Source organism: Gopherus flavomarginatus, chromosome 10 (assembly GCF_025201925.1).
Source record: "Gopherus flavomarginatus isolate rGopFla2 chromosome 10, rGopFla2.mat.asm, whole genome shotgun sequence".
NCBI lineage: Eukaryota > Metazoa > Chordata > Testudines > Testudinidae > Gopherus > Gopherus flavomarginatus.
In genome coordinates, this window is record NC_066626.1 from 82629039 (window position 1) to 82651049 (window position 22011).

Here is a 22011-nt window from a genome sequence, read left to right on the forward strand (position 1 = left end):
CAGAAAGAGCTGCTACGTAGATCCAAAGCTGCACACCCTGCGTAGCCACCAGTGTTTTGGTGACTTCCAGCTGCCTCTCTGGCTGTCTCAATGTCTCTGCTCCAGGTCCCACAGGGTCAGTGTGTCTCCAGCAGGTTGTCTTGGGGAGACTCTCTGTCTCTAGTAAAACCCTGCAAAAGCAGCTTTCTTTCCTTTCATGTGGAATGATAAGTTTATGTTTCCTAGTACACCAGTGTGGTGACAATTAGTGTATTTGAGGCAATGCACAGTAATGCCGCTAATTTCTTCTTGTTGCACAGTCCCTGTGACTCCTGTGGCTTCATACCAGCAAATTCCTTTCTGTGGATTGGTTCAAACGAAAAGCTTGTCTCTTCTTGGTTTTGATCCAGATTTTTAAAAAGTAGCCTTCCATTGGTACCTGCAGGCCCAAGTTCTATCACGCTGGTCACTAAGGACTGAATTTGCACCTGCAGTCAGGTACTGGGCCGCCTACATGGTTGTGCTCTCATGGTGCACCTGGAATTAGAAGGCCCTAAAAGATGTGGCCTCTAGCATTTTTGTGGACAGAGGAGGGCAGTTTGTAAAAGGTCCATCCTACTTCTACCAGGCTAAGGAGCACGGGCAGCCTGTTGGCCTTGAAGCTCTCAGTAGCCCACTGGATGTGCCCTCCCCTGCCTTGCAGCGCATTGAACAGAGACAGCTCCATCATGGAGTGTAATGATGGGCTAGTGAGGGTTACCAAGCAGGCCTGGCTCATATCCTTGCCACATAGCTAAGGAGGTTTACTCTGGCCCTGTGGGCTCTCCTCCAGCACTTAATCCCCCCTCCGTGCAGATTCCTGGAGTGATTTCTGAGGTGTCTGGCAGTGTTTGTCCCTGCTGCCTCCTGTCCCTGACTCTCTCTGTCTTTCTCAGTCCATCGCCAAACCTCCCACCACATCCACCATCCCCTTTCCACCCACCTGCCTCCTGCCCTCAAGTTCCAGAAGAGGCTCTCCCATGCCAGCCGGAGGAAGAGGAGAAAGAGGAAAAAGAAGAAAACCTCCGTGCCCCCCTCAGACATCACTCCCACCATCCAGGAAGTGAAGGAGGAGGAAGAGGGGGACGAGGAGGAGGAAGGAGAGTCGGAGGCAGAAGAGGCCCTGGAGAAAGAGGTCTCACCAGAGTCAGAGTCAGAGGCTCATGAGAAGAAGGACACTCCTCAGCCTGAGCTCCCTAGCAAACCAAAGGCAAGGCTGGGGTGGGAGGGGCCGGGAGAGTCTGGCAGGCTCCACCACTGTGTGCTGGGGGTCAATGAGGGGTAGAGTCTGGGATGGGCTATGCTCTAGGTGGTGAGAAGAGCTGAGAGAGTTCACGTTCTGGGGAGGAGGGGCTAGGATGGTCCATACTCTGGGTGGCATAGGTCTGGCTGGCTCTATACTGTGGGTAGCAGTGCTTAGTGGGGAGGGTATGGGATGGTCCATTCCCTGAGTGGCAGAGGGTTAGGTCTAGAATGGCTCACATCTGAGGGGAGCAGTGGGGGGAAGATCTAGGACCATCCTTTCCCTGTGGGGAGGGTCTGGTTCTTGTGCTCAAAGATGTCTCCTCTCTGCAGTTCACCATTGGGAGTGACGATGAATCCTGCAGTGCCTTGGCCTCTGCATGGTTCCATGTGGAGAAGGAGTGTGGTGTCATGTCACCGATGCCACACCGTGCTGACTTGCTGCAGGAGACGAGCCTGGCCTCTCTTGGCAGGTAGGATGGACTTGACCTGGGGCTGGCTGATTGATCAAAACATAACATCATCGCTGATAAAGTTTGCAGATAATACAAAAATTATGGGAGAGGTAAAGAATAAAGAGGAGCAATCATTGTTGCAGCGCAATCTGGAGGCCTTGGTAAGCTGGGCGCAAGCAAACAATGTGCACTTTAATGGCTAAATGTTCCTAGAAGCATGAATTTACAAAGAATGAAGGCCATACATGCAGGATGGGAGACTCTCTCCTGGGAAGCAATGACTCTGAGAAAGATTTGGGGGTCATGGTGAAGAATCAGCTGAATATGAGCTCCCAGTGTGATGCTGTGGCCAAAAGAGCTAATGGGATCCTGAGACGCACAAACACAGGAGTCGAGAGGTTATTTTACCTCTGTATTCGGCACTGAGGTGACCGCTTCTGGAACCCTGCACCCAGGTCTGGTGTTCACAGTTCACGAAGGATGTTGATAAATTGGAGAGAGTTCAGAGAAGAGCCACAAGAATGATTAAAGCATTAGAAAACATGCCCAGGCTAGGAGTAGTGTAGACCTGGCCTAGGCTTATTTTCTAATGCTTTAAAATCCACATCCTGAGCGACGCAGTTACACTGACCTAATCCCCAGCTTCTCCCACTGACATAACCCACTTGCATGAGAGGTGTAGCTAACTCCCCCGATAGGAGAAGCTCTCCCGGCAGCATAATAACATCTTCATAAGAACATAAGAATGGCCGTACTGGGTCAGAGCAAAGGTCCATCTAGCCCAGTGTCTGTCTACCAGCAGTGGCCAATGCCAGGTGCCCCAGAGGGAGTGAACCTAACAGGCAATGATCAAGTGATCTCTCTCCTGCCATCCATCTCCATCCTCTGACAAACAGAGGCTAGGGACACCATTCCTTACCCATCCTGGCTAATAGCCATTAATGGACTTAACCACCATGAATTTATCCAGTTCTCTTTTAAACGCTGTTATAGTCCTAGCCTTCACAACCTCCTCAGGTAAGGAGTTCCACAAGCTGACTGTGCGCTGCGTGAAGAAGAACTTCCTTTTATTTGTTTTAAACCTGTTGCCTATTAATTTCATTTGGTGACCCCTAGTTCTTGTATTATGGGAATAAGTAAATAACTTTTCCTTACCCACTTTCTTCACATCATTCATGATTTTATATACCTCTAACATATCCCCTCTTAGTATCCTCTTTTCCAAGCTGAAGAGTCCTAGCCTCTTTAATCTTTCCTCATATGGGACCCTTTCCAAACCCCTAATCATTTTAGTTGCCCTTTTCTGAACCTTTTCTAGTGCCAGTATATCTTTTTTGAGATGAGGAGACCACATCTGTACGCAGTATTCGAGATGTGGGCGTACCATGGATTTATATAAGGGCAATAATATATTCTCAGTCTTATTCTCTATCCCCTTTTTAATGATTCCTAACATCCTGTTTGCTTTTTTGACCGCCTCTGCACACTGCACTGTGTGAATGTCTTCAGAGAACTATCCACGATGACTCCAAGATCTTTTTCCTGACTCGTTGTAACTAAATTAGCCCCCATCATATTGTATGTATAGCTGGGGTTATTTTTTCCAATGTGCATTACTTTACATTTATCCACATTAAATTTCATTTGCCATTTTATTGCCCAATCACTTAGTTTTGTGAGATCTTTTTGAAGTTCTTCACAATCTGCTTTGGTCTTAACTATCTAGAGCAGTTTAGTATCATCTGCAAACTTTGCCACCTCACTGTTTACCCCTTTCTCCAGATCATTTATGAATAAATTGAATAGGATTGGTCCTAGGACTGACCCTTGGGGAACACCACTAGTTACCCCTCTCCATTCTGAGAATTTACCATTAATTCCTACCCTTTGTTCCCTGTCTTTTAACCAGTTCTCAATCCATGAAAGGACCTTCCCTTTTACCCCCTGACATCCTAATTTACGTAAGAGCCTTTGGTGAGGGACCTTGTCAAAGGCTTTCTGGAAATCTAAGTACACTACGTCCACTGGCTCCCCCTTGTCCACATGTTTGTTGACCCCTTCACTAAAGCACTACACCGACACGGCTGCACAGGTGCAGCGCTGTGCGTGAAGACAAGCCCTGATAGTCATAGATTCCAAGAGCTCAATCTCTTTTGCTTATAAAAGAGAATATTAATATATGACTTGATCACAGTCTATAAATACCCATATGGGGAACAGATCTTTGATAATGGGGTCTTCAGTTTGGCAGAGGAAGGCCTAACATGAGCCAATGGCTGAATGTTGAAACTAGACAAGTTCAGACTGGAAATCGGGTACATTTTTAATGGTGAGAGTATTTAACCATTGGAACAACTTACCAAGTGTCGTGGTGGATTCTCCATCACTGACCATTTTAATTCAAGACTGGAATATTTTAAAAAGCTCTGCTCTAGGAATTATTGTGGTGCAGGTCTCTGGCCTGGGTTATTCCGGAGGTCAGACTACATGATCCCAAGGATCCTTCTGGCCTTGGAATCTGTGAATTCTCCTTGGACTCTGACACAAGAGGCGGAGGCTGGGGAAATCCTTGGATCCAAGCTCCCCTTCCTTCCACTTCCCCGTCTCTCTCACCATGTGGGTTTGCCTGAGAAGGAGGGAAGGGTGCCAGCATGTGCCCACCCTGGTCCCCGAATCACTCACTTGCTCAGCCAGGTGGGCTACAGGACCCAACTGGGGCAGGGTCTGGATACAGCCTTCTTGGTTCCCAGGTACAGATGGTTGCCCCCACACTAGGCTCCCTTACCAGCAGGGGTATCACCTGGGGGGCACCATGCCAGGGAGGGAGGAGCTTGCCCTTCCAGACTGACTTTCCTTTGTGCCTTGTTCCTGACCCACAGGCTGGGACGCAGCGGTGCAGGCCAGGCCAGGGCTTGTGGACACAGAGCAAGAACTGTGAGGCTGTGGGCCCAGAAGGGAGTTCCATCCCGTGTAAGGAAGGGGGGCTTACCGTGTGGGAGAGGAAGCAGGAGCAGTATTCACTGGACCTCGCTTCTTGAAGGGCTAAGGGTGAGCCCCTAGCTATAGTTTGGGAGTCCCTGTGACATGGCTGCTCCTCAGAAGCTGTTCAGATAACTGGGTCTGAGGTCAGGGCCGGGGGGACCCTTCAGCCCAGAGGATGATCTCGTGAGAAAAGACCTACAAAGAGGAGCTCAGACTGGGAACAGCCTCTCCCCGTTCCATCCCACTCCAGCGCTGCCAGCTCTGCTTTGCTGCTACTGCCAGGTTCCTCATTTGTTTCCTCAGCCTCCCGGGGCCCAGAGAATGTCCATCTTGGGGATGGGACAGGCGCAAGCCCTGGAGCCAGGTGGTGAGTGGGCAGAGGGTGAGTTATGACCTGAAGGAGCGGGTGTGCATCGGCAGCATGACCACTCTGGAGAGTGCAGTGTACCAGCGCGTCCCTACCGATGAGGCCGAGGCCCAGATGCTGGCGTCTGCTGACCTGGACGACATGAAAAGTGAGGCCCAGCTTTGTGACATTTGTACAAGTGTCATCCACCCTCTACCCAACCTGTAGGCATCAGGCCTGTGCATTTCTTCCCCCCAGGCCCATCCCCCAGGCATTTCTTCCCCCCCACCCACCGGACCCATCCCTCTGGGTGTCAGGCCTGGGCATTTCTCCTCCCCACCCACCCCCAGACCCATCCCCCTGGGCGTTTCTTCCCCCACCCCCCGGCCCATCCTCCTGGACATCTGGCCTGGGCATTTCTCCTCCCCACCCACCCCAGGCGTGTCCTCCTGGGCATCAGGCCTGGGCATTTCTCCCACTCCCCCCCCACGGCCCATCCCCCTCGGCATCAGGCCTGGGCCTTTACCCCCAGGCCCATCCTCTTGGGTCTAAAGTCTGAGTAACCCAGCCATACCTTCCCTCCCCACTTTGTTTCATCCCTAAGACTCTGTCATCCCCCTGGGAGCTGAGCCTGGTGGATGGTCCCCCCATTCCTTGGATGCAGGGGCCAGGAAACATGTCCCCTGCTGTTTTCCCAGTGCTGTGCTGAATTTTAGTTGAAAAGTTGAACCGAAGTCCTGGCAGTTTATGGTGAGTCGTGACAGACCCCAGGGTCCTTGTAGCAGGGGTGCGGTTTTAACACCCTTGGCCTGATCCAATTCCGCCTGGGGGAATTGCAGTCTGCCTCCCTAGATACTGCCAAGAGTTTCCTTTGGTGACAGGATTTTGCTTCACTTCCTGTCTGAACCTGGTGTGCAGGGGTGCTGGGACTAGCGATTATGAGGGTGTGGCAGCACGCCCTGGCTTGACTGTAGTAATAACCAAATATATAGTCGCCACTTTCAGCACCTCTGCTATAAAAATGATCCCAGCTCCCCTGCTGGTATGTGGTGTCCCTGTGCTTTGCCCTCCCCTTCCCCCTACCGCGAGCTGAGGCTGCCTGACAGCGAGGGTGGGTGATTCCTGGGGAGCTTGTATCAGTTTAGTGAGTTTGTAAAGAGTTTTGGGGTCTATAGAACCATCCTCATTGTCACACAGGGAGCTGTCCCCTTCTGGTGTGGAATACAGGGGACCTTGGAGAGAGACCCAGGGCCCCAGTTACCAGATGTGCCTCTGACCTGGCGGTTTAGACAGTCTCGAGTCTAAACACTTCTTACAGCTTTGTCTGGAGACCGTTCACTGCATTCGCAGGCACCACTGTCTCAACAGTCACTTACTGTCCTGGAATAAGAGACCTCAGCTAACACTTCTTCCCCATTAGCTCTCCACCCTTCCTGCTATTCCAGCCCCAGGCTTCTCCCTTCCACTCTGCTGATGCTCTTCTATCCTGCCCTGCAGTCCTTAGCTCTCTTTCCCATTCCCACAGCTCTGCTACTGTCCCTCAATCCCAACCTGCAGCCCCCTTCTGCCCTGCCTCTGACTCCCCGCTTCCACTCTACTTATGCCCTCAGTTCAGACTCACTCACGTAGCTCCAAGCCTTTCCTCACCTCCCACCCCTTGGCTCTGTGCTTTTCTCACCTCCATCCTTTTACCCTCTTGATTTTAGGGCTCCATGCATCCCTTAGTTCCATTCCTCTCCTCTTGACGTACTTTCCCAGCTAGCAGTGACTTTGCTTGCCAGGACAGTGCCAGTATTGCAGCAGCCTTGTATGAGGAGCTGTCCTCTCTGAGAAAGGGAGAAACCCCTGCTGAAATGACTCTGAGGGAGCTCAAGCCCAGAATCATTGGATAATTGTTGCCCAGCTGGGACCTGTGACTTGTGTTTCCTGTTGTTTAAAGAGGTACCTGGGGCCCTTGGGGTGCAGCATGTGTCCTGAGATCTGCCCCGTGTGTACATGAGAGCAGATGGAAGAGACGTCATGGAAATGCATGCTCTGGGCCTGAGGACATGGAGAATTCAATAGGCTGCTTTCCAGGCTGGAGAGGGAGGGAGGGAGTCACCAAAGCTGGGAGAGCAGGAGAGGAGCAGGCAGTGCTACACATGCACAGGGTCTCTGGCCCTCCAGCAGGAAACTCCTCTGCTGACGAAGAGCCCCCCTTGGCTCAGGGAGCGAGTGGAGAAAGCTCTGCATTACAGTCTTTCCTGCAGCAAACCTCCCCCAGTGGAACCTTTCTCTCCAGGAGTTCATCAGTTACTAGGGCTGCTGCCACCAGCATCACATGCCTTCCCCCAGCTGAGGGGGACCCAAACAGTGAGGGCATAGTGGTCTCCATGGTGCTACGAAAATCCTGACAGGTCATCCAGAGCAGAGACCTTGCTGGGAAGCTCGTCTTCTGGAACTCAGATAAACGACACCAAACTCTGGTCTTGCAAGTGTGGTGCATAGCTCATGAGTCTTGACCCCTGACCTTGCCAAGGACACAATGACGGCCATTCATGATGGAGATGAAGCAGGAGGGGGTGACAGCCCAGAGTTGGGGATAGGCAGCTGCATCCACAATGCAGTCGGCTATGAAGACTTGGAGGAGTTTGCCCTCAGTTTTGAAGATTATGATTTATGGGAGGTCATCAGAAACCAACTGGGTTACCCTGGTGGGGAGCCCGTCTGTAAGTACCTGACCTGCACTCTTGCACTGCAGTGAAGGGCTCAGAGCCCTGACTGAGCTCTCTCTCTCACTCACTCACACATGCAGAGTGCTGTCTGTCCATTGCTCTGTGTCTTAGAATAGGTGCCCCTGAGATAGAGTTTGTGGCACACAGCTCCCATCCAGACAGTTCCCACTGTTTCCGCTATGTGCCCCTGTGTCTGAGCACTTGGAAGACGCTGCCCACTGTCTGTGTTGTGTCTCGGTGTTTGTGTAGGACCAATCACTGTGGTGTTGAGGCATTTCTCTGTCGCTGTCTTACCTGAGCAATCTTGGATGCAAATCCGGAGTGGTCTGCCCCACAGCCAGGGAAGATGCAGCTCTGGACTGGAACTTATTGTGGAAACAACATTTTGTCATTTGTCTTTGGCACCAAGCTGGCGTAGCCTGGTCGTCTGAGGATATGCAAAGCCTAGGGCAAAGTCTCAGGCTGTTGCTGTTTGCAGGAATTTGAGCTGGGGTCTGGGATCTGACTGCACTATCAGCTGGTATCAAGTTCTCAGCTCTGCAGTGTGGACTGAAGATAGTGAGGAAGGATTTAGTAGTATGTGTGGCCCTGGGTGTGAAACCTGCTGCTGGGCAGCTGGGCAAGGTCCAGTGACTGGAGAAAGAAGAAAGATGAGAAGAGGCATGAAAGAGAGGAGGAGTATGTGCATGTGCCTGTGCGAAAGAGAGAGAGAGAGAGGGAGGGAGGGAGGGAGAGAGAATATGCTGGGAGCAGTTTCTTTCTCCTCTCCTTTTATCATCACCTTGTCCATCCACTCACCTGGTTTTGGAGGCCCTCCCAGCGATTATATAGAAATCAGAGAGCCCAGCCCTGGGTCCTGTTGCCCATCTCTTCCCAGGGCAGGGTAGGCTGCATGGGTGTTGTTATGTGGGTTTTGTTAGGAGGTGGCAGCAAAAGCAGCCTGAAGCCAGCAGTATTACTACTTGTGTTTTATTGCGGTAACTGCCCAAAGGCCCCCCCCTTGTCTTGGGTGCTGTCCCAGGCCCAAGGAGCTCACAAGAGGCAAGATGGGCTTGTGGTTAAAGCCCTGGGCTAGGATTCAGTAGCTTGGGATTCCATTTCTGGCTCTGCTGCAGACTCTTGGTGTGAGCCTGGGAAAGTTGCCCCATCCCCATGTGTAAAACGGCGATAACCCTTCCTTCCTCTTGCCCTCTTTGGAGCGGACATACTGGGGGGCAGGCACTGCCTTGCTTTGGTCTGTGCAGCACCCAGTGTGCTGGGGTCTTGCCCTTGGCTGATGCCTTGAGGTGCTGCTGTAAAACTGTTGCTAATAAAGATGATGGGAATAGAAAGGAAAGTGCTTGATGAGTTGTCAAGCCCACTTTTTGTTACTTCCATTCTTTGAAATTTGATGATTTACACTTGACTCCGGCATTCCCTGGGTTTATGTGGCTGGTCTTCCCCCACCTTCTTTGGTGGTTTATTTTTACCAGCAGCGGTTTCTGAGTTGGACTGACTCAGTGCTCAGTCTCTTTGAAAGCTTATCTTAAGGGTGTGGAGGAAGCAAAGATGGGTTTCTTTATCTTCACTGTGACATCGGTAAATCTCAGTCAGCAGATCTGTTCTTGGTAAAGCACAGCATGGTCAAGCTAGGTGGTCTCAGTCCAGTCACAGATTGGGGTGCTCCTGTCAGAAGTTTTTTAGTTTGCAGATGCCATCCCTCAGGTTTCGCTGGAGCTGTTGTTTCAGGGAAGAGAACAGTCTTTTTTGTTTGAGTTTCAGCCAGCAACATGCACTTTGATTCGTAGATTCCAAGGCCAGACCATTGTGATCATCTAGTCTGACCTCCTGCATAACACAGGCCAGAGGCCTGCCCCACAATAGTTTCTTTTGAACTACAACATATTTTTTTTTAAATCCAATCTTGATTTAAAAATAGTCAGTGATGGAGAATTGACCACTATGCTGGGTAAACTGTTCTAAGGGTTATTTATTCTCACAGCTAAAAATATACACCTTATTTCCTGTCTGAATTTGTCTAGCTGCTTCTTCCAGCCGTTAGATCCTGGCAGATCTTTGCTAAACTGAAGAGCCCATTATCAAATATTTGTTCCCCGTCTAGGTGCTTATTGGCTATTATCAAATCACTCCTTAACCTTCTCTTTGTTAAGCTAAATATATTGAGCTCCTTGTGTCCGTCACTATAAGGCAAGTTTTCCAATCCTTTATTCATTCTCGAGGTTCTTCTCTGAACCGTCTCCAATATATCAACATCCTCCTTGAACTGTGGACACCAGACCTGGGTACAGTATTTCCACAGTGGCCACACCAGTGCCAAATACAGAGGTAAAATAACCTCTCTGCTCCTACTTGTAATGCTTGGATCCATAAGCAGGGGAATTTCATTAGCGCTTTTGGCCACAGTGTCACACTGATGGATCATGTTCTGTGAATTATCCACCATGATCCACACGCCTTTTTCAGAGTCCCTGCTTGCCAGGATAAAGTTCCCCACTTCCTGTAAGTGTGGCCTGCAGTCTTTGTTCCTATATAGATACACTTACATTTAGCCATATTAAAACAAGTATTGTTTGCTTGTACCCCACTCACCAAGTGCACCAGATCGCTCTGTATCGCTTACCTGTCCTCTGCATTATCTACCCGTCCCCAGTCTTTGTGTCAGCTGCAAAATAAGGTTCTTTAGGTGCTAGGGAGCTTTGGGCCATGGCTTGACTGTCTGGCACAGGTGCTGCTTGGCTGATGAAGGCCGGGGAGAACCTGCTGAGTCTCTTAGTGGAGGAGACTCTCGATGACTTCCTTTGGGAGGGACACGTACCAATCATTAGATCTTTGATCAATAAACTGTGTTTGGAAATTGAACATGAGAACAGCCATACTTGGTCAAACCAATGGTCCATCTAGCCCAGTATCCTGTCTTCTTACAGTGGACAATGCCAGGTACTTCAGAGGGAATGAACAGAACAGGCAGTCATCAAGTGATCCATCCCCTCTCTCCATTCCCAGCTTCTATCTCACTAGTTATCATCCTGTCTCACACTTCACTCCTGGCACAATCACAAAAAGGTAGTGATAAGGCAACTACTGCAGTCTCTGGTGTTCTTAGATGTTTGGCTTTAGGCCAGGGTGGGGCAGACGACTATGCTGAGTGTGTTAGGGCTTGTCTACACTGAACGCAGTGCTCAGCAAGCTGGATGAAAGCCTACAGGGCACTGGCAAGCCACACATTAACTGGCCACATGGACCTTGTTATTGCACACTAAAGTTCCATAGGTTGTAACAGCAGGACGTCAGTGCACTAGAGTAGTGGTTCTCAACCAGGAGTCTGGGGTCCCCTGGGGGTCCACGAGCAAGTTTCATGGGGTCTGCCAAGCAGGGCCAGTGTTAGGCTTGCTGGGGCCCAGGGCAGAAAGCCGAAGTCCCACTGCATGGGGGAGAAGTGTTGGGGCCCTGAGCCCCACCACCTGGGGCTGAAGCAGAAGCCTGAGCAACTTAGCTTCACAGTGCCCCTGGCAACTGCCTTGCTTGCTACCCCTGAACGCCAGCCATTGCTTTTAGATGCAGAAAACCAGTTACTGTGGCACAGGTGGCCATGGAGTTTTTATAGCATGTTGGGGGGGTGCTCAGAAAGAAAAAGGTTGAGAGCCCCTGCACTAGAGAACTTTTAGTGTGTGGTTGCAGGGCCACACAGTGACTTAGAGCACAGCAGGCTTGTCACACATTAGGCCTCTGTTTACACAAGCCTTAGCCGATAGTCTCCTGCTGCTGACTCAGAACAAGGGCCAGATTTACAATAGTGACCTCTAATTTTAGGTGCTGAACTTCAGATACCTTGAGCTTGATCTGTGGATGGGCAGAGCACCCAGAACTCCAACTGAAGCCATTGGGAGCCCTTCTGAAAAAACTGGGCCTGAGGTGCCTCAGGCTGGGTCCCTTACTGAGATACCCAAACCCATGGCTGGTTTTGGAGGATGTAGGCCCATCTTTCCATGTTGAGTCCTTTAGCTTTGTCAGCTGCCTTCCATCATGGTGACCAAGGGATCCACCGCTCCTAGCAGAGGTAGTGAGAGATTCCAATGCTTTCTTCCAAAGAGATCCCCACAGGCAGTATTTATAGGGAATTGCTCACCTGCCCTGAGTGCCCTTATGCAGAGCCTGCCAAGCTCCATCGTCTGGCCCTTCGTATTTACCGACTACAAGAGGCCACTAGAGGAGGTAGTGAGAGGCTTGGCCTCTTCAGTTTCACAGGCAGGGCCTTGCCATGGCTTCTCAGGCTCCTAGAACCTCAAGGGAACGTTACCTGGGGCTGTTCCTCAGGAGACCAGTGCAGAATGCTGCCCCTGCTATTGGATTGGGGTTTCCCATTGGGAGATTCACTGTGTGACCTCAGGCTTGTTGGGCCCCTGTTGCCACCTGCAGCATGGGGATAAATAACATTTCCCTACATCACGGGTGTGTTGTGAGACTAAATGACGCTCATATTCTCCAAGGATGGAGGCGCAGAAATGTATACATCAGCAAGTCAGTTTGGTATGTGCCTTGTGAACATAGTGTTAAAAGGTGTATTCACATCTTGTGCCCTCACTTCATACAGATCACACATGCTCATTGCACTCACACACCAGCCACACGCTTCTTTTCACATGCATTCGCATCACATCCACATTCATAAAGCACATTCATGCACAAAGACACACACCATACAACTAGTGAAATCCGTATGCATGCACATGACTGCAGAGACAACATGCGGCCCCCGTGCAGTGCAGCTCCCAGAACACCACCAGCAGCTCACTGGCGTCGATGGGCAGTTATTGGCTTCCACTGATATTCCAGTAATGGAATATGGAGGAGTCCAACTGTCAGCAGGACTCACATCAGCCGCGCAGCCAATCCCCACAGGCTCAGTATGGATCTATTCTATCTTTAACGTAGTGACCCAGATTCCCGAGGAGCGAGGCTGTGGTGTGGCTGTCCTGGCACTGGAGACCTTCCTGTGGCTGGAAGGGGCCCACATTCCCGTGGGTACAGGGGCATAGTGCTGCAAACCGTTCTGACGTGCTGCAGCGCCAGCGGGGAAATTGCTTTGCTTTAAAGTCTGGTGCTTTTCACATTCTGAAGGTCAAAGTTCTTGAGGCCCAGCTGACAGAGGACAGCGCACAGATGCTGCTTTTCATCCTGGGCAGGGCAGGGCTGTCCTGAGAGACTTGGGGGCCCCAGGCAAGATGACTCTCCTTTCCTGATGAACCTCTCAGGGGGAACAGATCTTGGCTTCCCCTGCAGGCTGGCCTGAGGAGGCTCCACAGATCCCCACATAATGGGAAACAGTGGACTGGCCTAATCCACCTTTCGCTGTGGCTCATCACCTTGTAACAAAGCCCAGAATTTCATTGCTCCCTTTCATCTGTGTTCTCCAAGGAAGCTTCAGCTTCTCCACCTTGGCTTGGGCAATGGCATGGGAGCCTCACCCATCCACAGCACACTGTTGTCACAGCACCAATGCAGTCAGAAGGACAGTCACTGTTCAGGTCTGTTGCATAGGGGTTGACGTCTGCTATCCCTTTTCTCTGGTATTGCTAATGCCGCCAGCACTGCAGGAGCCAGGTCTGTAGATATAACAACTAGCATTGTCAGCGTGCAATGGTCAACCTGTAAGGCAGCTTCGCTGTTCCGGTGTCTTTGAGTCAGCCAGCTGGACGCTGCAGCTCAGAACTGGAAGTGATCATGAAAGCTGCATGACTGATCCCTTGGAAGTCAGAGATTGCTAGAGTTAATTGTGCAGCCTTCATTCTGGCCCCTTGTGTGTGTTGCATTATTACACTGCAGCCTTTCACTACATGATCATGTAACACAGCATGTCATCCAGTGTTTTCTGCAGCCATAGATACTTCCACATATCACTGGCAGTGGCTGAGGAATCCCTCCCCTCCATGCTACAGGGCTGAGTTAGGCACAGTCACATATAGCATGGCCTTTCTGCATGTGGAGCATTGACGGAAATGGCCTTAGAAAATGAACCCCACGCCCCAAGCTCTGCAAGGACACACAATCTGATCTTCAGACTCTCCCAGCAGAGCCTAATCAGACCTAATTTTCACCATGTTACAGCAAAAACCCCACAGTCTCAGCCAGGAGAGCCCCTTTCCTGGGTGAGGTTTGTCTCTTGCTCACAAAGAGCAGAGGAACATTAAAATGGAATACAAAAATACTCTCCCACTGAGGGCTTCTTACCCAGCCCTAGGCATCGTCTCCCTGCGAGGCTGTTCCTGGAGCCACCGTTAGTGCCTGGCAGTCCCTGGGCATTCAAAGGCACCTCTCACTTGGGGCCGTTCCCCTGTCAGATTGTAGCATTGCACTCCCCGATGCTGTGGTGCTGGACTTGGCCCAAAAGGATCCAGGACATTGCTACTCCTGGGAAGTGCGTGTGGAATTTCGTCACTCACCTCCTACTCAGAAATGGGATAACCATTTTACTTGACCTTATATTGACAAATTCACGCTCAGGCAGAGAGCAGCTTGGAAAGCGTCGTCCCAATGGGTGATTGTTCTCAAATGTTAGAAACAGCCACGTACTAGGGGCTACAAGAACTTGACTTGCTGGAGCATGAATGCTCCAGCTGACATGGGAATGCTAGTAGGAGCTGCTGAGAGACCTGTGTGTCTGCCTTCCTGCCAGCACATTTCCACTAAACACACCATCCATCTTTCCTTCCTTGCTTTGTCTCCAGGCCACCGCTTTGAAGATAACCCTGGTGTGAGGCGGCATCTGGTGAAGAAACCATCTAGGAGCCAGAGCACCAGAACCAGCAGGAAGATGGTGTCAACCCCGTCTGTCAAGAAGAAGAAGAAGAAGAAAAAGCTGGACAGGAGGCCCCATGAGGTATATAAGCCACACCCTCTCCCGGTGGCCACAGATCACGTCAGGCCCCCAAAAGCAGGAGATGGGCTTAGAAATAACAAGACTTTAAACGTAGTAAATGTGGTGTTGTGATTGTTTGCTTTCTGCCTTCTGGTTTTAGGGTTCAGATTTTCAATCTTTCTCCACAGCCAGGATGGCTAGAAACTTACTTTTTAACATGAAAGCAGAGATTCTTACAAAAATCATATCCCTGCAGAAGGTCCGGTTTTAAGAAACACATCAAATATCCTGATAATTGCAATAAAATCAGGGGAGTTGACAGCACAGTAATGGCACCACTTTGCTGAGAGCAGTGACTGGATGGGAGGTCTCTTGGGCAGGGGGGAATCTGATTGGTGAGAGAGGCAAAATCTTCGCACTAGAGACAATGAGAGCTGCAGCGTAGAACCATTCACGTCCCTCCAGGGTCACTGTGTGCTCTGGAGTGGCATATGTGAAAGAATGGGTGTGCTAAGCTCTGGTGTTGTGCATTGCTGGGGACTCCTGCCAGCTGTCCCTGGGATATTTGTTCTAGCCACTTCTGGTCACCAAACCTTTCGTACGTTAAAGGAGAAAGGACACCATTGCTCCCCCATTCCTTTAGGTGGCCTGTGCCTGGGCCAGTTAGCAGAGCCCTTTGGCCCGGTGCTCTCTGCTCAGCTGTTGGAGTGAGGTGAGGACAAGGTGATATCGCTTGTGGAGCCGGTATTGCTGAGGAGGCTCCCCGCTGCTGTCGAGTTAAATGTTTTTGCTTTAACCCCGGGCGGCAGGTGTTTGTAGAGCTGAACGAGCTGGTCGTAGATAAGAACCAGGAGATGCACTGGAAGGAGACAGCGCGCTGGATCAAGTTTGAGGAGGACGTGGAGGAGGACACAGCACGGTGGGGGAAGCCTCACGTAGCCTCACTATCCTTCCGCAGCCTGCTGGAGCTCAGGAAGACCATTGCTCACGGTGAGTCTCAGCAGCCTTTGCATGACCGATGGACTCCTGCAGAGAGAGAACAGGAGAACTGCCCAGGTGAATTTGGGCCTCACCATGGAGGAAACATTTATAGGGCAGCTGCTACTCGTGGGTTCTGTGTCCTTAATAGATACTTCAACAGTGTCTCAACCCATGTTCTTTTAAGGAAAGCTAAGGAAGTGAGAGAGGCTCCTATGGCCTGTGTGACCAGGCTCTGGCATGGATGTCAGAGTTCCCACTCTGGTGTGCCAGGCCCATGTCCTATCAGACGCAACTGCTGACTCCAAGCACTGGCTGGAACATGTCCCCTATGTCAGGGCCTGCACATTGGGTCAATAAAGAGGCCAACGGCATTTTGTGTTTTAAAGTTTGTCTTTTCCATAGGAAATTCAGGTCCTCTCTAGGCAGAAGACTGTGCAACCTAGATGGGAACTCGTGAAACAGAACACACCATTGCCAAGAGCTGTGCGGTTGTGAGCTGCTGGTCGGAGGTGTTTTGTTGAAATGAGTCACATTCTCTAAAGCCCAGAATGGCCTGGGAGCCTCCTCCCAGGGTGACACCTCTTCCCCTGGTCCACATGCTCACAGCAGCACCTGAGCCAGGGCCCCCTCAGTAGGAAAGAGCAGGGGCTACTGGCAGGGCATTCTCTGGGTGGAGCTATTGACTTTGGAACTCGCTCCCCCTGGTTTGGAACAGTCTGAGTCTGCTGGCAGCCCCTGTGTGAGCAAGCATTTGGACAGGGGGGTTATTGGAGCAATGGGGCTGGGAGACTGGTGTGAGCCATATTGGCTGCCTGGGGCTCAGTGCGTTTTTGTTGGGGTAAGGGTGGCAAATGTGCTGCTCTTTTAGCACTGACATGATTTTGTATTGTATGTTGTAATGAAAGGTACCCAGAGCCCAAATGTAACAGGATGGCACCTCATCCTGCCCGAAAGGGGGTAGGCAGGCAGGGTGAGGTAAGACTCTGCCTTTACACAGAGAGGACTGGGGAAATGGGCTGAACAATCCTGAGGGAGGAGCCCTAGGACCAGTCTTGCCGACGGAGAAGGTCTGAGCTGAATTTATTTCTATGCTCTGAGAAGAGAAAGACTTTGCGCTGTTCCTAGCATCTAGACTATGTGGGAGAGCAAGTTGGAGAGGCCTCAGCCCACCCAGGAGAGGCGTTCTTTAGGTGTATTGGATTTAAATGCTCTGTACAAGAGCATCTCCAAAGAAACATGCACCTGCTAGAACCCTCCCACAGTACCAGGACCCTGGAGGTCACTCTGGGAGACATATGTCAGGATATTCAGAAAAAGCCCCAAAACAAACTAAAATGTTACTGCATGAATGTGAGTCTGAACACGTCTGAAATGATACAGGCCTGTGCCTCAGAATAACACGAGGGGAGCTTCAGACAGCCTGTAAAAGCATGGCAATAAAACGCTTCTCAGGTTTTCTAGGCCTGAAAGAAACCACTAGCAACATAGCCTCCCGATACACTGTTTCTAAAACTATTCAGTGCTGTGAGCCAGCTGCAGTGCTGCAGACAAACCCTCTGCACATGGGAACTTCACCCCCAACAGCTGCCAAGCAGGACCTGCCAGTCCTACTCTTTGACACCCACAACACAACACTCCTGCTACCACCTCAGCCAGTGCAGCAAAGAGCCCCTTTGCCCCTGTAACAGAGCGTAGCTGGCCCTCCTGGCTCCTGCCTCTGCAAGGCTCAGATAAAGTCACTCTGAGACCCTCCGGTTCTGAAACTACTGGTGCTTTTATTTACAAGTTTGTGCTCCCACCACCTTCTCACCATACAGCTTATGCAGTGCTGGGTTTCTTGTGCCTGAACCGGGGGGGAGGGGCTTTCTCTGTCTCTCTGCCTGCACTCCTTTACTCTCCTCCGTCCCACCACCCTGCTGCCTTCTTTCTACCTCTTCTATATCCCTGGGCTAATTGGGCTGGCAGCTGGCTCTCATTCCCCAATTACAGCAGGCTCTTTCCAGCCAGCTTGACTTTATTCACCCAGACGGGGCTGGCTTGGCAGGGGGCTGATTCTGCAGTCTTTCTAATCAGCACCTTGTCACAGCCCCCCACCTCAAAGCATAAGTGGGTCAGCAGCTAACCCCAAATGCAAGCAAGGCCCATTCCTCCAGCCTGGGTCCCCAAGGGCAGCAGCCCTGATTCCGGGGGCAGGGCAGTTTTCTCTCTCGGCAAAGCAAACAATTCTCAAGCTGCTAGACTCTGCCAGGAAACCCCAATCTTGGAGTGACTGGGACACACAAACCCAAACCAATGACAGATGGGTCTGGGCAGAACTACACCGACTCTCTCCCGATACAGACTCTCTGTGTAGAGGGAAACCAGGAGACACAAAGCCCTGACCAAGCCCAGAGAGGGCAACTGAGCAGCCAGCAGGGCAGAGGAGAGACAGGGACAGACACTCACATTGACTCCTGGGCCCAGAAAAAGGGAAAGAGCTTTCCTTAATTTGCTGGGGATGGTCCCAGACTTCATATCACCAAGTGATGAGGAAGCTGTGTGCAGCCCTGGGCAATGGAGAGAGATGCAGAGATGGTCCTACACAGCCACCACCTGAGTCAGGAACAGACACTAATGACTACGGTTAAGGTTTTGTCACAGTTATTTTTAGTAAAGGTCCCGGGCAGATCATGGGCAATAAACAAAAATTCTCAGAAGCCCATGACCTGTCTGTGACTTTTACTAAAAATAATGGGGGGGAGGCTGGCTGGGGGAGGGAGGACTAACAGCTCCAGTCCTTGCTGCCCACGGCGGCTCGGAGCTGTGGGGCCACCCCCACTCCAGGGGACAGGGCTGAAGCTGAAGCAGAAAATGTCTCAGAGGTCTCTCAAAGTCACAGAATCCATGTGACACAATCTTATCCTTAGTAATGACAGAGGATCATAGAAGCAAACCCTGAAGGCTGCATGAAGCCCCATCTGTGCAAAGGCCTGAGGGGTCTGTGTGACACACTGGCAGCTCCCATATAGCTCATCCGCCAGCGAGTTGCAATTGAATGGAAGCGTGTGGATGAGTGTGAGAGAGGAGTGACTGATGGGGGGGGGGTGAGTGGCTCGGGTGGATGAGAGTGTTAGGGTGTCTGGTGCCTGGGCATGAGTGTGAGGGGTGACTGCAGTGAGTGTGTTATGAGTGATGGGGATGTGTGGGGTGAGCCGTGTGCATGTATGAATGTAATATGGGCAGCCGCCTTCTGAGTGTGCCCTTGTGGCCAGAGGTGGCTCTGGAGCACCCTGCCTCTGCTTCCCCCCGTTATGCAGGCCCCTTTCAGTACTCATTCAGTTCACAGGTAGTTCAAACAACCCCTTCCTGGGGTCCAGTCCCCTCAGGTGCATGCTGACCTCTAGTCTCCAACTCCAGTTCAGTCTCTGTCTCCCGAGAATCCAGAATAACACAAAGTCTCACAAAAACAGAACACGAACTGACAGTGTTCATCCCAGCCCACCTCTCTGAGGGACGTTTTTCTGCTTCCCAGCACCTCCTGCCTGGAGTTTGGCCTTCTCCACAAGCCTTGCCGTCTCTCCCAGGCCTCCCTGCCTGGAGAGTTTCCTCACTCTCCTGCTTCTTGAGCTTTCCCCTTCTGCTGACTCAGGGTCCTTCAGGGTCTACAGACATAACTGCAGTTTCTTGGGCTTTCCTGTCCCCTCCCACTTCCTTCTCTCTTTGTACTGGAGTCATCTGACTCCTCAGGGGGATCATCTGGTAGTCAGGGCTGGCTTAGTCCAGCCCATGGGGCAAGCCATTCCGTCACAATGAGTGTGAGGGGTCAGTAGAGTGTGTTCGTGTATGCACATAGGTGTGGTGGGGGTGAGCAGTGCACATGTGTGAGAGCGAGGGGAGAGTGGTGTGTTTGTGGGTGAGGGCTCAGTGGTGCACATCTAGCTAGCTCCGGTAACAACAGCAGCAAAGCCGTGGGCACACTGGCTAGCCATTTGCATATGTACCCAGGTGTACACATCCTGCACTGCCATTGCTTCGCTGCAATTGTTCTTCAGGCTAGGTAGCTCAAAACTAGCCTGGGTATGTCTGCAGTGCTGCAGTCTGCCCTCTGACTGCAGTGCAGACAAACCCTGAGCATGTAATGTGGGTGAACGGTGGTGAGGGGCAGAGGCACATGCGGGGGGTGGGGGAGTGTGAGAAAGTGGCTGATGCCAGTGTGTGTTTGACTGGCCATGGGGGAAGTGCCAGGCCCCTGGGCCTTGCTGAGCCCTGCCTAAAGGCAGTGCTGGTGATTGCTCTCTCCCAGCTGGCAACACCAGTATCTGGGCGGGGTCTGTGGGGATGCTGGAGGTGGGCATCGTGACCAGCTGTCTCCCCCTCCCTCGCCCAGGTGCTGTGCTGCTGGACCTGGAGCAAACCACCCTTCCTGGCATCGCTCACCTTGTGGTGGAGACCATGATTATCTCCGACCAGATCAAAGGGGACGACAGAGCCAACGTGCTGCGTGCCCTTCTGCTCAAGCACAGGTAGGCGGTCAGGAGCTGGGGACTGCGTGAGGGGGTAGCGGGGGTGAGGAGGGGATGCAGGAGTGATGGAGAGACTTGGGGTGCAGAGATGGAAGCAGAACCAGAGGTGAGAGGCTTAGAGAGCTAGGGCAGTAGAGGGAACAGAAAGGGAAGGGATGGAGGTACACAGCCTGAATTCAGAATAGGGCCTGGCCCTGGTGGCGGTGATGAAGTGGAGGAACCAGAGCCTCTGAGGGAGTGATGGAGGGGAAGGCAGGGCGTGTTCATTAGAGCAGGGCGATGTTGAGGGGGAGCAGGGAGAGATCAGAGCCTGAGGGCAGAGGGGGAGCAGGGAGAGATCAGAGCCTGGGGGCAGAGGGGGAGCAGGGAGAGATCAGAGCCGGGGAGCAGGGAGGAGTCACAGCCTAGGGTCACAAGGGAAGCAGGGCCATGCTGAGGGGGAGAGGGACTGTGGGTGTCATAGCCTGGGGCAGAGGGAGCAGGGCCACAGTGTGGGCTGGGGGAATTGGGAGGGGAGCAGAGCCTTGGGGGAGGCAATGGAAGAGCTAGCGAAGGGCCCTTGGGGCAGGACTCCTGAGAGGTTGCCAGGGGAAGGCGAATAGAGGGAAGGGAGGTGGGAGAGTGAACAGAGACAAGGCCTGTGGCCGGTGGTGAGGTAACTGCCCCTGATGGAAGCAAGGTGGGGACTGTGGGGCCAAGATGATGATGAGGTATAAGGGCTCTAGTGGGCAGTGAGAAGGGGTGTGGGGTGGAGCGAGCAGAGAGGAGCGTCCCAAAGGGATAGGAGCAGATCAGAGATCAGTTGCTTTAGTTCTTGCAAAGGGAATGTAGGGCACAGATGCCCTGCCCTGCCCCAGCCAAGTGCCGTAAACCTGTCCCCTGCATTCAGAGGGAGTTCAGTCCCTGTGTTCGTTTGGATCCGGGCTTCTGTCTCCCAACAGCACCTGCTCCCCCAGTGGGCCTGGCCCCTATCTAGACTAGAGGAATCTCTGAGTGGGGAATTCACATGTCTCCTGCCCAGCCACAGCTGGTTTGTGGGGATGAATTATTGATGCCTACTCAGTATTGGGCTTCCCAAACTGCAAGCGGCAGCTGAGTGCAGCCCATGAAACTCCTGCTGGAGTGTCCCAGCATCCTGCCTTTGAAAGGAAGCCAGAGGGCAGTGACTGTCCCATTGACACCCACTAGCACTTTTGAAAGCTGCTGGTGTCCTTTCCAGTCACCCCAATGATGAGAAGGAGGGGTTCTTCCCCCGAAACCACTCCAGCTCCAGTATGAATTCGATAGCGGGGAACCACCATCACAACCACAACCACACGGCCGACACGTGCGTGGCCCTGATGGGTGAGGAGCGCATTGAGATGCTGGACCCCAGAGCCCAGGACTCGGAGTGCAAAGAGGTGAGGGAAGGGGGACTTGCAAGTTATTGCTTTGCCCTCGCCCTACCTCCCCCGGCCCTGCCATGGAGCTTTTTGGGGCAGGGACCAGGGGGTGCAATCCAGCACCCTTTGGGGGCTAGATACTCACCACTGAAAAAAGCAGAAGCCTAGAGTGAGGCTTTAAATCTATCAATAAATATATGGAGCTGTACCCTATCTCATAGAACTGGAAGGGACCCTGAAAGATCATTGAGTCCAGCCCCCTGCCTTCGCTAGCAGGGCCAAGTACTGATTTTGCCCCAGATCCCTAAGTGGCCCCCTCAAGGATTGACCTCACAACCCTGGGTTTAGCAGGCCAATGCTCAAACCACTGAGGTATCCCTCCCCTCTCAAACCCATCTCTAGGCATTTGAATAAGTGGCCTGATCACCACTAGAGCTAAGTGCCTGGCAGCTCCCACTGAATCAGCAGCAGTTGCAGGCAGCCAGCACTTTGAATCCAGGTCGCTTATTGAGGTGCCTAAATATGGATTTAGG

At 51.9% G+C, this 22011-nt stretch overlaps 1 protein-coding gene across 4 annotated transcripts in view; it reads left to right on the forward strand.

Annotated features, from left to right (window-relative positions):
* SLC4A3 (solute carrier family 4 member 3) overlaps window positions 1-22011 on the forward strand; it is a 93101-nt gene that overhangs the window by 18092 nt on the left and 52998 nt on the right. For 2 of the 4 annotated variants that reach the window (XM_050969643.1, XM_050969642.1), the window contains exons 4-10: window positions 915-1228; window positions 1594-1733; window positions 5001-5212; window positions 14483-14634; window positions 15423-15603; window positions 19961-20096; window positions 21316-21496. In XM_050969643.1, the coding sequence (XP_050825600.1) occupies window positions 915-1228; window positions 1594-1733; window positions 5001-5212; window positions 14483-14634; window positions 15423-15603; window positions 19961-20096; window positions 21316-21496 (1316 nt within the window). Of the gene's footprint in view, window positions 1-914; window positions 1229-1593; window positions 1734-5000; window positions 5213-14482; window positions 14635-15422; window positions 15604-19960; window positions 20097-21315; window positions 21497-22011 lie in introns of those variants that run through there. The other 2 variants (XM_050969644.1, XM_050969645.1) reach the window with 2 other exon arrangements.